Source organism: Podarcis pityusensis (genome assembly GCF_964106645.2).
Source record: "Podarcis pityusensis genome assembly, chromosome: 7".
NCBI lineage: Eukaryota > Metazoa > Chordata > Lepidosauria > Squamata > Lacertidae > Podarcis > Podarcis pityusensis.
In genome coordinates, this window is record NC_138031.1 from 83514879 (window position 1) to 83530304 (window position 15426).

The 15426-nt window shown below is 41.6% G+C and overlaps 1 protein-coding gene across 2 annotated transcripts in view; it reads right to left on the reverse strand.

The window, feature by feature from the left end:
* The window catches only part of NSUN2 (NOP2/Sun RNA methyltransferase 2), a 30103-nt gene extending 15081 nt beyond the window's left edge, over positions 1–15022 (reverse strand). For both annotated transcript variants that reach the window (XM_081014747.1, XM_081014748.1), the window contains exons 1-10: positions 14846–15022; positions 13621–13781; positions 10874–10978; positions 9061–9166; positions 8651–8722; positions 7691–7775; positions 6372–6564; positions 4194–4268; positions 1955–2085; positions 416–489 (exon numbers count right to left, since the gene is read on the reverse strand). In XM_081014747.1, the coding sequence (XP_080870873.1) occupies positions 416–489; positions 1955–2085; positions 4194–4268; positions 6372–6564; positions 7691–7775; positions 8651–8722; positions 9061–9166; positions 10874–10978; positions 13621–13781; positions 14846–15007 (1164 nt within the window). In that variant the 5' untranslated portion in view covers positions 15008–15022. The remainder of the gene's footprint in view (positions 1–415; positions 490–1954; positions 2086–4193; positions 4269–6371; positions 6565–7690; positions 7776–8650; positions 8723–9060; positions 9167–10873; positions 10979–13620; positions 13782–14845) is intronic.
* Between the last annotated feature and the right edge of the window lie 404 nt (positions 15023–15426).

A 15426-nucleotide genomic window follows, 5' to 3' on the forward strand; every position in this document is an offset into this window, starting at 1 on the left:
TGACTGGGAAATAGCGCTGTTTCAGATCTTGAAAAGCTACTGTGGTCAGGGTAGATAATGGTCAAATGGTCTGATCTGGCGCAACGCAGCTTCATATACAGTAGTACCTCATTTTGCGACCGGGATCCATTCTGGAGCCCCGGTCACTGGCTGAAAAGGATGCTGGACAAAGCACCGTGTCTGCGCACGCGCATGGAGCGGTTTGTGCTTCTGCGCATGCGTGAGTGGCAAACCCGGAAGTAACCTGTTCCGGTACTTCTGGGTTTGCCACGGACGTTCGACGGAATGAGTGCTAGACGAGGTACCACTGTACCCATAAACACATGACTACTCATTTGATTTTAGAACAGAATGCTGTTCTCTATTAAAGTTTGATTTGGATTCTATTACAATACACATTTCTATTAAAAAATACCTTCCACTGTGTAACCCCAGGCATCCTTTTCAGACCCGGCAATTCAGAAGAGACGTCAGCAAGTTCTAAGGCACCTTTGAACAAACAAGATTACTGTAAATAAGAAATAGCTAGGAAAGTTGCGCAGTGCCAACTCTGAGAAACTATCCCAAGCCAAGAAAAACAACATGTTTTGAAGCGACACAATTCTTTTTATGATCTGCAAACAATGAAGATTGGCAGTTGCATTTCTCTAACTCTGCCCACGTTATCTCCACAGGATTGCTGTAAGAAGCATTACCTATTCATTTCAGCCAATGAATGAAGCATAAGAGAGAGCGTGGAGGTACATGGAGACGAACACAACAATTCTAACCAGGTCTACTCAGAAGCAAGCCCTATTAAATTCAATGGGGCATACTCCCATGTGAGTGGGATTAGGATTGTACCCAAGTGAGTCATATTATACCAAATTGTAGAATGCATTTGCTGAATGTACAGCACAAATATAGTCACTAGACCTGTGCACCAGATTTGGCTGAGGCCCGAGCCAAGCTGACTCAGAGGAACCCAGATGGGATCAACCCCCAGAATGCCCTGAGTTGGGTGTCCTGGAGCAATCCAGGACTGTCAGGGGGTGAAGCATCCAACAAGAAAGAGGCAGGTGTGAGCAGGAAAGAGGACACTGTGTAAAAAGGCCTTGAGTGGGAAGGACCAAACTTAGGGTGCCAAATTCTGGAATGCAATCAGGTTCACAAGCAGAAGAACCTTAAAAGGGATGTCAGAGTTGCATGTGAGAACTGCAGGTTTGCATTCAAACTGCACACTTCATTAGACTCCACTTCATGAAGTACAGGATCCTGATCAAGGGAAGTAATAGTACCATTCCATTCTGCCTTGGCCAAACCACACCTGGAGTACTGTGTCCAGTTCTGGGCACCACAATTTCAGGAGGATATGGATAAGCTGGAACCTGTGCAGATGTTCAAAGGCCTGGAAACCTGGCCTTATGAAGAATGGTTGAGGGAGTTGGGTATGTTCAGCCTGGAAAACAGCAGACTGAGAGGAGATATGACAGCTATCTTCAAATATCTAAAGGACTGTCACATGGGGCAAGCTCTTCTTCTACAGCTTCAGAGGTTAGGACCTGAACCAGTAACAAGAAAGGAGATTCCAACTAAACAGGAGGAAAAACTTTCAGACAATAAGAGCTGTTCCAACAGAGGCACAGACTCCCTGGGAAAATGGTGGACTCTCCTTCCTCGGAAGTTTTTAAGCAGAGGTTGGGTGGCCATCTGTCAGGGATGCTTTAGTTGAGATTCCTGCATTGCAGGGGGTTGGACTAGATAATCCTCAGGGTCTCATCCAACTCTACAATTCTGTGATTCTGTGACACTGGGCACATACTCCCTGCCTTCTTGGGTAGTGGGGGTAGTCAACTGCCACTACCTGATGCCTCCTTCAACCCAAACTGAGTAGTTTATACCAATTGAGTATAGTTTAACACTTGATTCCACTATTATTGTCTGTTCTCACTATACAACCAAGAGATACACACACCTTCACTTTTTTCCAGCAGAGAGGCAATGACAGCTTCATTTTCAACAGGATTCAATGAGCAGGTAGAGTACACCATCCTACCTCCTTCTGCCAGCTGCTCAACTCCACGGGTTGCAATCCTTAACTGCAATCTGCAAATTGATGAACGGGTTAGCATCTCATCATCCTTTCCCAACAGTTGGTCCTGAGATTTCAAGTTGACTTTGACAACTAAATAATCCAAACATTGCTTTCAACATGTTTTGTCACACTGAAAGAGCTCAATTGTTCCCACCCATTCAACAAGTCAATCAATTGCTGTATCATATACAAAGCCATTTATACGTATGTAGAATACACCATTTATTAAGTCTTTTGAGTGTATGGAATAAGGACTCAACTAAGATGCAAGCGAAGGATGTCATACACTGTGTGTAGAAAAATTAAGGCTGCAACCTGAATTGGTGCTGGTGTTGGATATTTGACAGTCAAAAACAGTTTGCCCAAATAGCCAGTTAACTAATGGTAAAGTGTTTTTAAAAACATTAACACTGTGAAAACAAAAGTAACAATCTACATGTCTGATCTGTATCCTAAAAAGAAAATCGTAATTACAGCTCTTATTGTGAAACAATGGCACAGTTTTTTAAACTGTTAATTATTTAGCTTTATAACCTTTTTTACTGTTCCCTTCAACTAACTGACCTTTCAGCTAATGTGTTTTGTTGCTGAGTGAGGATTTGAGCCTGAGTCTCCTTGACCATAGCGTGACAGTATATCTATTATTATTATTTACTCTGCATTTGTTTAGCCATTAAGATGCCACAAGACATGTTGCTTTTTCCTGCAAATGGGAACATGGTCAATCCTCCTCAAACGTCAACACGCTGGCATTCTTGGAATATCTGATTAGTCAATAGATAAGTGCTGACCAATCCCTTTCCTACAAGCTATTCTTGGAAATGTACTGAACACACTGAACTACAATCTGAAATGCCATGCAAAGGTGCAAATGTGCTAACCCAGATAAACAACAAAGGAGCAGACTGCAAGACCATTGCTCTCTACAATCCTTTTTTATAACTGGTATGGACATACGTAAGTCAGTATGCTATATTCTAAAATGTATGATCAGCCCTGGAATAATTAATGCCTGGTTGGCCAGAGCTGCCTTCTTAGTGTCAAGGGTTTGGTTGGGAAAGCAGCAGAGAGAATATAAATGGGGGAATGTAAGACTATGAATCTGGAATGTGTCCAGATTAAAGCATCTAAAGTATTACCAATGGCGCAGTATTTGTTAATGAGAGTTTATATTGTTCTCACATCTGTTATTCTTTTCTCCATTTTGCAACATTTAAAAAATCAGTTGTCAAATATCAAACTTTGAAAACAAAGTTGAAGGAAAAACAGTTTGCTTTTATATATTTTAGTGGTATTCAACCAATTTTTACCCAGAGTAAAGGTAAAGGGACCCCTGACCATTAGGTCCAGTTGTGACCGACTCCGGGGTTGCGGCGCTCATCTCGCTTTATTGGCTGAGGGAGCCGGCGTACAGCTTCCGGGTCATGTGGCCAGCATGACTAAGCCGCTTCTGGCGAACCAGAGCAGCGCACAGAAACGCCGTTTACCTTCCTGCCGGAGCGGTACCTACTTGCACTTTGATGTGTTTTCAAACTGCTAGGTTGGCAGGAGCAGGGACCAAGCAACGGGAACTCACCCCGTTGCGGGGATCCAAACTGCCGACCTTCTGATCGGCAAGTCCTAGGCTCTGTGGTTTAACCCACAGCGCCACCTGCGTCCCTCACCCAGAGTAGACCCACTGAAATTGACAGGCATGACTAAGTTAGGTCTACTCTGAGGAAAACTTAGTTGAATACTACCTCTGGGTTTATACATTTATCTTACTCATTCACACCAAGTTATTCTGAATTATTTAGTCACTGGCCTCTGTTTTGCACACCATAGTTATTACATCATTATGATAAAACCCTCACTAAGTAAGGGCCCTGACATCTAGGCATTTCAAGCAAAGAGTTTGCTCCTGTGCCCCACTAGGCATAAAACCTATATGCTTGCGATATGTGTGAACCAATTTTTATCTTTACAGTAAACTAGCTTCAAATACCTTGGAGGATGGGGAGATTAAAATACAAGGAAATTAATATATTTTGGGGAAATGCAAAGTTATTACTTGTAAACTTATTTTTATTCCACTGAAGTTCAAAAAGTATGTGATATTAGAAATAAAATTGTTTCTTACCCATGTAGCTGCAAGCTGTTTTGAGTAGTCCACTTTTTCCACACATCAATGTTTTTTCTCATGGTACCATCTCCACTGCAAGAGACATTCACACATGAATTCCAATGAAACCAGTAAGCTACATTCTGAGTCAGTAACACACCTCGTGTGTTTTGAAAATCAGAAATCATTGACTATTCTTATTTATTAATCGCTTTCTAAAACACTGTCTCAAGGCAATTTACACATAAGGTACCATATTTTTTGCTCTATAAGACTCACTTTTTCCCTCCTAAAAAGGGGAAATGTGTGTGCGTCTTATGGAGCGAATGCAGGCTGTGCGGCTATCCCAGAAGCCAGAACAGCAAGAGGGATTGCTGCTTTCACTGTGCAGCGATCCCTCTTGCTGTTCTGGCTTCTGAGATTCAGAATATTTTTTTTCCTTGTTTTCCTCCTCCAAAAACTAGGTGCGTCTTGTGGTCCGGTGCATCTTATAGAGCGAAAAATATAGTAATTATAAACAGTAAAAAACAGAAAAACAACTAACTAAAACTAAATCAAAACTAAACTAAAACAGTAACAAGTGGGTGGTCGTGGTAAAGAACATTTATCTACCTAGGAAAGTTTATTGGAGCAAATATGTCTTCAGTTGTTTCTGGAAAGTGCAGATAGTAGGTACTGATGGTATTTTTACAGGAATACTATTCCACAAAATAGAGGCACACTTAAAAGCTCTGCTCTGAGCTACTATAGAGGAGGCTTCTGAGAGCTTTGGAACTTGCTGGAGAAACTGTCCCACAGATGGCAGCTGTCTACTGGGTATAGAAGGGTTCAGGAAGTCTCTTAAATAACCTGATATTGAACTGTATAGGGATGGATATATTAATACAAACACTCTGAACTCGGCCTTCAGCCATGAGGTTACCAATGCATGAACTATTGTGGTCAGGCTGTGATTTCTCTTGAAGCACAAGGTGTGAAACTGATGATATCAACCACTAGGTTCTATCAGCACCAGAAAATCAACAGACTAGATTTGGCAAAAAGCGATGTACACTTTTGTAATCTATTCTTTCAGTTACTCCTTTCCCTGTTTGTTTGTTTGTTTGTTTGTTTGTTTGTTTGTTTTTAAGCACAGCTGTTGTTAGTAAGACATTGGTTCGGTTTTTGAGATCTTGCTATTTCAAAGCAGATGCATACTTCAAAGAAAAACTGAACAGGATGCAAAAGACAAACATGACACTGATAAAAGGCACAACTGAAAATAATATTAAGGCTGAGAAAACTTTACTATGCTTTAATTTTAGAAACTTATGAATTATTTTGTATTCCACACTTCTTCCAATGAGCACAAAGTGGCATGCATGAGCACTTTTGCTTCCCACATTTAGTAGCAATCTTGGGATATACAGTGGCACCTCGGGTTAAGTACTTAATTCGTTCCGGAGGTCCGTTCTTAACCTGAAACTGTTCTTAACCTGAAGCACCACTTTAGCTAATGGGGCCTCCTGCTGCTGCCGCGCCGCTGGAGCACGATTTCTGTTCTCATCCTGAAGCAAAGTTCTTAACCTGAAGCACTATTTCCGGGTTAGCGGAGTCTGTAACCTGAAGCGTATGGAACCAGAGGTACCACTGTAATAATTTGCCCAAGGTTACCCACAGAGCTTTAACAGTGCAAGAGATTTGAACTCCGGTCTCTCAGATACAGTGGTGCCTCGCAAGACGAAATTAATCCGTTCCGCGAGAGTCTTCGTCTAGCGGTTTTTTCGTCTTGCGAAGCAACCCTATTAGCGGCTTAACGGATTAGCGCTATTAGCGGTTTAGCGGCTATTAAAGGCTTAAAGGCTTAGGGGATTAGCTGCTAAAAGGCTATTAAAGGCTATTAAAGGCTTAGCAGATTAGATAAAGGGGGGGGGGAAGCGAAAAAAAAATCTCTAGACTCGCAAGACATTTTCGTCTTGCGAAGCAAGCCCATAGGGAAATTCGTCCTGCGAAGCAACTCAAAAACGGAAAACCCTTTCGTCTAGCGGGTTTTCCGTCTTGCGAGGCATTCGTCTTGCGGGGCACCACTGTACAAATCCTATCTCGCTATACAAAACATCACACCCTGCTTATCTTGATGTGATGTAAAGGGCACACTAGTATTAAAAAGTCATAAGCATTACAACACTAGCAACATTAAAAATAAATATAGCATACCTGCAAGGGACATCACATAATATCCTATCGTAAAAAAGGATCTCCTTCTTTCCATTAGTGGTGATCTGTAAATTAGGGATGCTGGAAGCATCATGATTTACAACCATGATGCAAGGGCTGTTTAACCTCTTTGCTTGATGAACCAGTAGATAGCAGCGCTTGTTGTCAACATCATTTGCAATTACAAATCCCTCTAAAGAAAAAAAAATGAACTCTTTAGGTTAAGGGTGGAATTTTGGAGGGAGGCAAGCAAATGATTTTTTCTGCAGTTTATTAGACCAGGTGCTCAAAAGAATATTAAAAAAACGTTATAAGCAAAAGCATAATTTATGAGAAATGTTTTTAGAATAATCATCAATATAAAGTAGAAGAGATATACAATGGATGTTAACATTTTGTAGGACATTTGTCTGATCTAATAAGCACATGATGTGATAGTTAAGTTACGTTTTGAGCATTATTTTAAGTTATATAAAAAGAGAAGCCTGTTATAGATTTCTTTTTAACTGGTTTTAATAAAACAAGAAAAGCATTCTAAGAAATTATCAGTTATGAAACCACTAAGTAGCTTTGCCCACAAAAAATAACTCTGATGAAGTCAGGGCAAGGAGAAAGGAATTCTGTAGTGAGAGAGGTAAGAGAAAAGAAAGGGAAATTAGTTATGTCAACACAATTAGTCTGACACACTAGTGGCACTAAAAGTACAGGAAGAGAAGATGAAGACTGATAGATGACAAAAACAGGATGGATCTGGGAAAGCAGAGGGACAGGAAAAGGCCAACACAAAATGATGAAACGCAGCTAGCAAAAACAAAAGAAGAGGAAGTCCATTTTTGATCCAGACAAAGAACCCCAACAGGGAAAAGGTGCTTCTTGGGTGATGGTTTAAAGGTTCCAGGGTGGCCAAGTAAGAGAAATAATACACAAATACATATACCTCAATACTAACAAAATGTGTGACAAAGGAGTGTTTCCACTGAGGAAGGTGAAATGGTGGAATCCACAGGTAAGATCCAACTGCTAACAGCAACCATATTGAGGTTCCAGAAGCAGGTCCCTATCCTATGCAGGGCCTATACTGTTTGGCACCATGGGGCTTTAAGCCCTCTCCCTTTCATGAATCTTTCTGGCAAACCTTCAAAAAGATTACTTGAAGGTCCGCCTCTTGGATTGAATTGCATATTATGTGTGAGCAAACTGGGGACTAATGGCCACAATCCAATGCTAACCCTGAAAGGTACAGCCTTGACTGTAAATGAATTTTGTTTCTCAACAAAAAATGGGGCAGGGATCTCTATATACCACTCCATCTCACTTACCTGGAAAAGGAACATTCATGTCTGCGTGCAACATTTCAATAAGCTGGGCAGTTTTGGACCCTGGTGCAGCACACAGATCTAGAATCTACCAAGAGCAAAACAATACACAAATAAAAGATCTCATTAACATACGTACAAAAATTATATTACATATAGGTATCTCCCCACTTACACACGTTCCAACTCGTGTGGAACCGCATATATGCAAAGCACTGGGAAATGGTTAAATAAATCAATTTAGACTGCAAAGATGGCACAAAAAGAGTGTTGAAACGGCTAGCAATCCCAGGAGCCTTTGCAACTGCAAGCTCAGAAGCCTTTGGATCAACCTTTGAAGCCTGTGGAGAGTTGGAATTTGAGAAAGGAGGCTTGGAGGGAGCGATTGTGGTGGAGTTTGGCTTTTTAGATAGTGTTCCCCAATGTAAGTGATTTCGTGTATACATACAGCACCCAGGAAAGTAACTCTCACAGCTGTATTATCTGCTTAGAAGTAGTTACTTCAGTCATATGGGGCAGAGTCTACAGAATTCTTCATTTCAGAAAGACGATACTAAGCCCTTCACAATACTACAAACATTCCAGTTAAAACTGGGAGATCTAATTAAGACCAGTCCATAGCAACTGAACAGAAGTTCATCAATAAGGAATGCATTAATTCAAGTATGTGTTGAAATACCTTTCCAACTAACTTCATAATCCTTTTCATTCTGAATGTATGCAATTGAAAAAGAATGAAGCAATAAAAGGATAAAACAATTAAGCTACTCGTGCAACTGGCCACTGCCCCTTTTATGAAACAGAAATGTGTCTTATTGATACCCTGAAGCCAGGTTTCAAGAAAGCCACTACCCAGGGTGAATTTGTAATATAAATTTATAATACAAAAAAGAGCATATTAGATGTACTGTGTCAGGCTACTTTTAACAAGACTTCAAGATCCAATAGCAATGCAAGGCCTACCTTATGATGAGACTGGACATCAAGGAGCAGGGGAGGAATCATACTGACAGCTTCTTGGCGACTAATGTTCCCCTAGAAAAATAAAATAAAAATTTGTAATCAGTGGCAACTCCAATTTCATGTTTTGAATATTTTAGATGCAGAAAATGTATATATGAAACCCTAATGTAAGTTTTATTGTTTTAAGCTTATCTGATTTTGTTCCTAACAAACCCTTAATGGGAGAATTTCATTAACACATTGTCAGAAGTCACGTTCACGTGCAAGTTACTATTCACTGTGACACAGTAATCTCTAGTTCCCCAAGGGACATGTCAATGGCAAGACAGCGAGTAACAATTCTTCAACGCAAAAGATCACAGTAAGACACAAAATGAATTAAAACAACAGCAATTTAGGAACGTACTTACACATTCTGTTTCACTAACAAGAAAATGATGGAATTTTTCTAGTTGTGGGGATTTTCGCAGGACCTTTCTGCTTAGGTTTGTATGCCATGCCAACTCTTCTGGATACCTAATGAAATATAGTTTTTATAAGAACTATCACCAGCATATTTGAAATGAAATAATGGAGCATGCCATTCCATTTATATATATAAATGTTTTTTTATAAACAAAATAAACTAAATATAGAACATAAATAAGTAGTATTGCAGCAGGTTGACAACATGGACATTATCACGGGGCCTATTCCAAAACACTACAAAAATACCCATTCTGGAAATCTGTTCAGACCATTATCTCTGATATGTTAGGATATCATATACCTTTGGAACCTAAAATATTTCTGCTTGGTTATCTAAAATATGTAATTTTTGAAGATGATCAAGAAATACTGTTCAACCTACTAACTGCTGCTAAGATTAGAATAGCTAAAAATTGGGGGGGGGGGGAGTATCTCCTACGACATCTGAATGGATTGAGAAATTTAGTCCATACTAAGTATAATTACGCTAACTTATTATAATAGAATACATATAAACCTGTCTAACAGGTTTATGCAATTGCATTTTTAACTATATACGCACAGATTTAACTTGTGTATGAAGCATGTAGAAACTGGATAATACTAGACGTAATAAGGTTACTCAATGAGGTAAAATAAGCATGCTAAACACAAACACACATTGATGTCAGCAATGGGCTTTTAAAGAGAACAAAAGCAGGATACTCTCAAGCCCTGATATATGTGTTTTAGCTACTTTATTATTTTAGTATGTATGTTTTAGTCCTAGAAGCAATATTTATGGTCCACACACTCTTTCAAAGCATTTGCACTTACCCAGCTATTTAAAGATACAGACTTAGAACTAGGGATGGACAGAACAGTCTTGTTCCAATTTGTGTCCACAAGCAGACTAGTGGACAAATTCTGTCAAATGTCTGTTTGGATTTTCTTAGGCAAAGTACTAAAAACACCTCCACACCTTTTAAAGGTTTCAAAAAGTTATAAAGCAGTTACAAGGTGGCCCGAGGGATTTCCTGACTTTTTTCTTTTTGAAAACAACTCCTAGATCTGATACTGCAATAGGCGTGGGGGGGGGGAATGGCTGCCCCCCACTAGATACATGAGGGCATCTATTGCTCTTTGTACCTTTACTCTGGAATGGGTGACATACTATACCGTTACTTCCAGGAGCTTTTTAGTCAAATTTGATTAATATGGAAAGCACTGTGCTTTCTAGAAAAATGTCCTGTGCTTTCTTAGACCACACTGCAAAAAGAAAAACATAACCTGGATCAAATCATTCTTAGAAAGGTTCATAGACAAGCAATCTGATCCCTGTCTACATTAAGATCCAAGTATGATCCATTGGATGTTGGCCAGGGAGGTTTGCTGCTAACTGTGGAGTGAACCAAAATCCTCCACCATCCCAACTTGGATCCTGAGAAGCCCATCTGCAAATGAAGGGCCCTCTTGTACATAGAACAGACTCCAATCCGCCAGACGTTCACACTGTTAGAAGTGGAGAGGCTATTTTCACCCATTCCCTTCCCCCTGCAGCCACTTCTCAATGGTATTTCATGCATGTATTTATGGGTCCAAACTGTATTTATTTAGAATAATCTTTAAAAAGATCACACTGCAACTAACAAGTTGAGAATACCACATAGCAGAGGGGGAATGGCTAATAATACCTTCAAAGTCAGTGTAGACAATTACACAGCAAAGGCAGGAACATGCTAAATATGTTGATGGCCATCTTACAGGTAGTCTTACCAGCTTAATGGCTGAGGCATTTCAATTTTCTGACCGTCTACCACCTGGTTTTCTAATTCCTTGAAATATTTATTCTTCAAACAATGGAGAATTTCTTTAGCATGGCTACAAAATGAAAAACAACATTAGAACCGTAAAGAAAACAGTACAACCTATTATTTCACTGTAACTACTTTTTAAAATCTCAATAAAAACCTAATTCTAACTACTACCATAGTTACAGGATTTTTGGAATGGACTCATTTTCTTGAAAAGTACATTTTACATGACCAAGCACTCTAGAGGCTGTTCAAAATTTAATCAGTATGCCAATTTACTACGAGGTACCAACTGCAAGGCACATCACATAATATAACAAGACTTTCTCCATATTGCCACAGAAGTCTTGAGTCTCTTTTACAGCCAGAATAGAGAAAACCAAATAGTAACTAATCAACTGTCCTCTCCATGAAGTAGCTTCTGTGCCACTGTTTATAAGAAGCAAGATGAATAATAGTACTTTATAAAGTATTTTATAAGCTGTTTAACTCTTATAAAGGGGTGGGGATAGATAAGTGTTATTGTCAGATCTGTTAGAAAAGTGGGCTCTATACAACCCCCCCACAACCCCCCCAAGCTGAGAACCTGCTATTAGATCTTTCCCACCCCTCAGGTGAGATAAAAGGAAAAGTGGCATGAATCTTTTATCAGAGGTTGTATTGTTCCTTGCATGTCAGTATTTGTCCAGGTTTGCCTGGGTCTCATGATATGGACATGTCAGTGTTGTTGACTAAGGATGAACAATTGAATTAAGGAAATACTTTAGTATTTGGAGAAAGGAATTAAGAGTGTGCCAGAATATTAAATTTGGATCTAATATTAAATTAGAATCTTTGTGTTCGATGCAAGTTGTGTCGATCATGTACAAGTGTGCTTGAGTGGAACTGAATGGTGTGCATTTTTAACTGTTGTTAGATTAAGCTGTGCTTATTGCTCTACAATTGGGGCTGGAAATTTAATTGGATCAATTTGTTTAATGGTATGATTGGGGAAAATGAGCTGGTTTTCTTTTGCCTAACTATTCATTTTATTGTATGTTAAAAAGGTGGAATTCACACTTTTTAGTTGATATTCATTGCTAATGTTTAACCCTGATGTGGCATATGATTATCCAGAGAGGCCTTGGGCCGGATTAATTCAGCCTCTGTTCTGGGCTGCTTGTGTGAGCTCTTTAATGAACAAGCCTGTCATATTAAGCAACACACATTTTTAGCATAGCCTGCCCATACCCTGGATAATACAAGTTACACAGGTAGTTTGGCATTACTTCAGAAAACTGCCCGGTGAAGCAAGTTCTGCAGATTTTTGAAGAAGTACAAAGACCTGCAAAACATTTGCTTTTGGCAAGCACCAACAGTGCAAAGGATATAAAGTCTATGGCTTTTGAGATGTAGGGGTCCAACTCCCTTTGCTCCCAGCCAGCACAGCATAATGGCCAAGAGATTTGTAGTCCAATGTGGACTTTATCCCTGTAATAACACAACAACAAAAAAATAACTGCATACACCACAGGCTTTGGTTTGATTCAGCAGGGCTCTTACGTTCCATTTCCATCAACCAACCGCAACTTTTAAGATTTTGCACACCGTTGTAGAAATTTATCAGTGGGCAAAAAATAATTGTGTTTAATTTCATAAGAAGCTTCAATGGTGAAGGAACCAGGAACACAGTCCTCCCTTACTACAGGGCTTCCTTATTTATTAAGAAAACTTATGTCAGTTGCATTCTCCACTTTAAAGCTTTCAAACTTATATATATGCTTATTGGAAGGGAGCACGTTTCCTCTCAAAGGGGAAACTGGATTCCCCCTCCCTCCCCCCAATACATAAAAGGAGTACTGGCTAAGAGACAAGCAGAGCAATCCCAGCTCCTAATCCACTGCGCTGAGGTCTGGATGGAACAGACTCTGCTGAACTTCCCTGATGAAGAAGACACACGGGGGGGGGGGGGGGCACTCTGATGTGAAACCCAAAACAGGAAGTGGAAAATACAGATAGCAGCATCCCCACGAGTGGAAACCCCAGAAATTGGGTCTCTCAGGGATGGGGCATTCTGCTGTCACATGACTGCAGCAGGCCCAATCTGGGACTCTTCACTGCACCAGCCTCATGGCATAAATGTCAGGGCTGTGAATGCAATGCTAGCTGTTCTGTTGCATCAAGTGCTGCTCTCCATCCTCACGAAGGATTAAGACTGCAGTGTGAACTATGTAATTCAGAAAGTCCCTGGTTTGAAATCTTGACAATGAACTCACTATGAGTTCCTCACTAGGTTAGGAACTCTCCCACCTTGACTCTTCCCTCCACTTTAGAATACAGTGGTACCTCAGGTTACATACGCTTCAGGTTACAGACTCCGCTAACCCAGAAATAGTACCTCGGGTTAAGAACTTTGCTTCAGGATGAGAACAGAAATAGGACTCCGGCGGCGCGGCAGCAGCAGGAGGCCCCATTAGCTAAAGTGGTGCTTCAGGTTAAGAACAGTTTCAGGTTAAGAACGGACCTCCGGAATGAATTAAGTACTTAACCCGAGGTACCACTGTATGGGAATAATAGCTACAGGGACCACACTATGAGCAGGCTGCTTTCATCACTTTTAAGATCACTGGATAGAAAAGAAATTTTATGCACACGTAACCAAATATTAGAAAACATGTAAAATTTGGACCCACCCCATTCTCTATGCACCAGCGACCAAATTTTGCTCACCTCTTGTACCCTGTGATGCGGAGTGTGGCAGGGAGTGGCTCCCGCAGGGCCGCCATGAAGCTCTCCCACTCCCCATGAGGCACAATGCCCTGCTTGCCATAGTAGTGCTCAAAAAGCTCATTCTCCTTCACAATCTCCGGGTAGCAGCTTTCAGGCCAGCACTGAAAATGAGTGGGTGTGAAAAGTTATCAGAGGAGGAAAGAGTCAGCAAATCCCTTATTCTGCGTCTTCAGAATTGCAGGTGCGGACATACGCCAACAGAGAATGTGAACGGGCTTTGTGGTTTTATTGTGCACTGTGAACTACCAAGTTCTTTGGATGAAGGGTAGAATACAAATTTAATAAATAACAACAATAATAGTAATAATAATAGAACTCCCTGCACACAAAAATCTAGCACATTAAGGAGGCCAGCCCTTCTTTACCCACCCGACATGCACGATCTCCTTCCATTTCCAGTAAGTACCATTCCTTCATGAGCCTCCTCCATGTAAGGTCTGGAGGAGGATGGCAACATAAAAATTGAGAATGAGATTTCTCTGTGGTGGCTCCCCATTTGTGGGATGCTCTCCCCAGGGAAATTCGCCTGGCATCTTCATTATATATTTTTAGGGATCAGGAGAAAACGTTCCTCTTCAACCAGGTCTTGGGCGGATTAATATTCTATACTTTTTTTAATGTGTCTGTGGGAAGGGAGGGTTACTGCTTTGCTGTTTTACTAAGTTTTTGACTTTGTATTTCATTCTGTGAACTGTCCTGAGATCTTATGCCAAATAAATGAATAAATTGGTTCAATAAATCAATAAGCCCCAAGCCCATCCCGTTTGGGAAGAAGGCTTTCTGTCACAGGAACCCTACCCCCCCCCCACCCGCCGGCAAAAGGCATGCGTAGGAGACACGTGTACAACGAGACACGTGTACAAGGAGCAACGTGTAGAGCGAGACACGGGCACAACGAGACACGTGTAGAGCGAGGCACGTGGAGAGCGAGACACGCGTGGAGAGAGACACGTGTAGAGCGAGACACGGGCACAGTGAGACACGTGTAGGGCGAGGCACGTGTAGAGCGAGACATGGGCACGAGACACGTGTAGGGCGAGACACGTGGAGAGCGAGACACGCGTGGAGAGAGACACGTGGAGAGCGAGACACGGGCGCAATGAGACACGTGTCGGGCGAGACACGTGTGCAACGAGGCCTCAGCCAGGCCCAGGCCCTGACTCACCCCAGGGCCCTTCTCTCGGGTATTCGGCTGCGGCTGCCGCCTGTGGCGCTGCCTGCGGCCCATCGCGCCCGCACCACGCAAGGCCTCGGCCCGAAGCGGAGCCGACGACGAGCCTCCCTCAGCCGCGGACGCCACGCTGCGTTGGGGAGACGTGATGCGCATGCGCAGAAAAGGGGGAAGGAGGGAGGGGGGAAGAAAGAGGACCAAATCTTTTAAACTCGCACGACGCCCGTTTAGTTTCCGGGTTCATTTGCCGGCTTTCGGCTTGCGCGTGCGCGTCAGAGTCGAGCGAAAGTGCTGCCGCGGAGCGTCGGTCCTGCAATATTGCAAGCGGTTCATCGCGTATCAGCAACGGACAGGGCGCCAGAGAGCTCATAGCGCACTCTTTCCTAGCCCAGAGGTTTCTTGGGCATTTTAAAATTTCCATTCAAAGTTGTTGCAAAGCGTTTGCAATTGCGTGCACTGGGCATTTAATCAATGGAAATTTAAAAACTTACAAGAAACCTCTGGCCATCCAGAACTTGGTGGAAGTAAAAGGTGGCTTTCAGTCGTCTTTCTCATTCTAAACAGAATGATGCAGA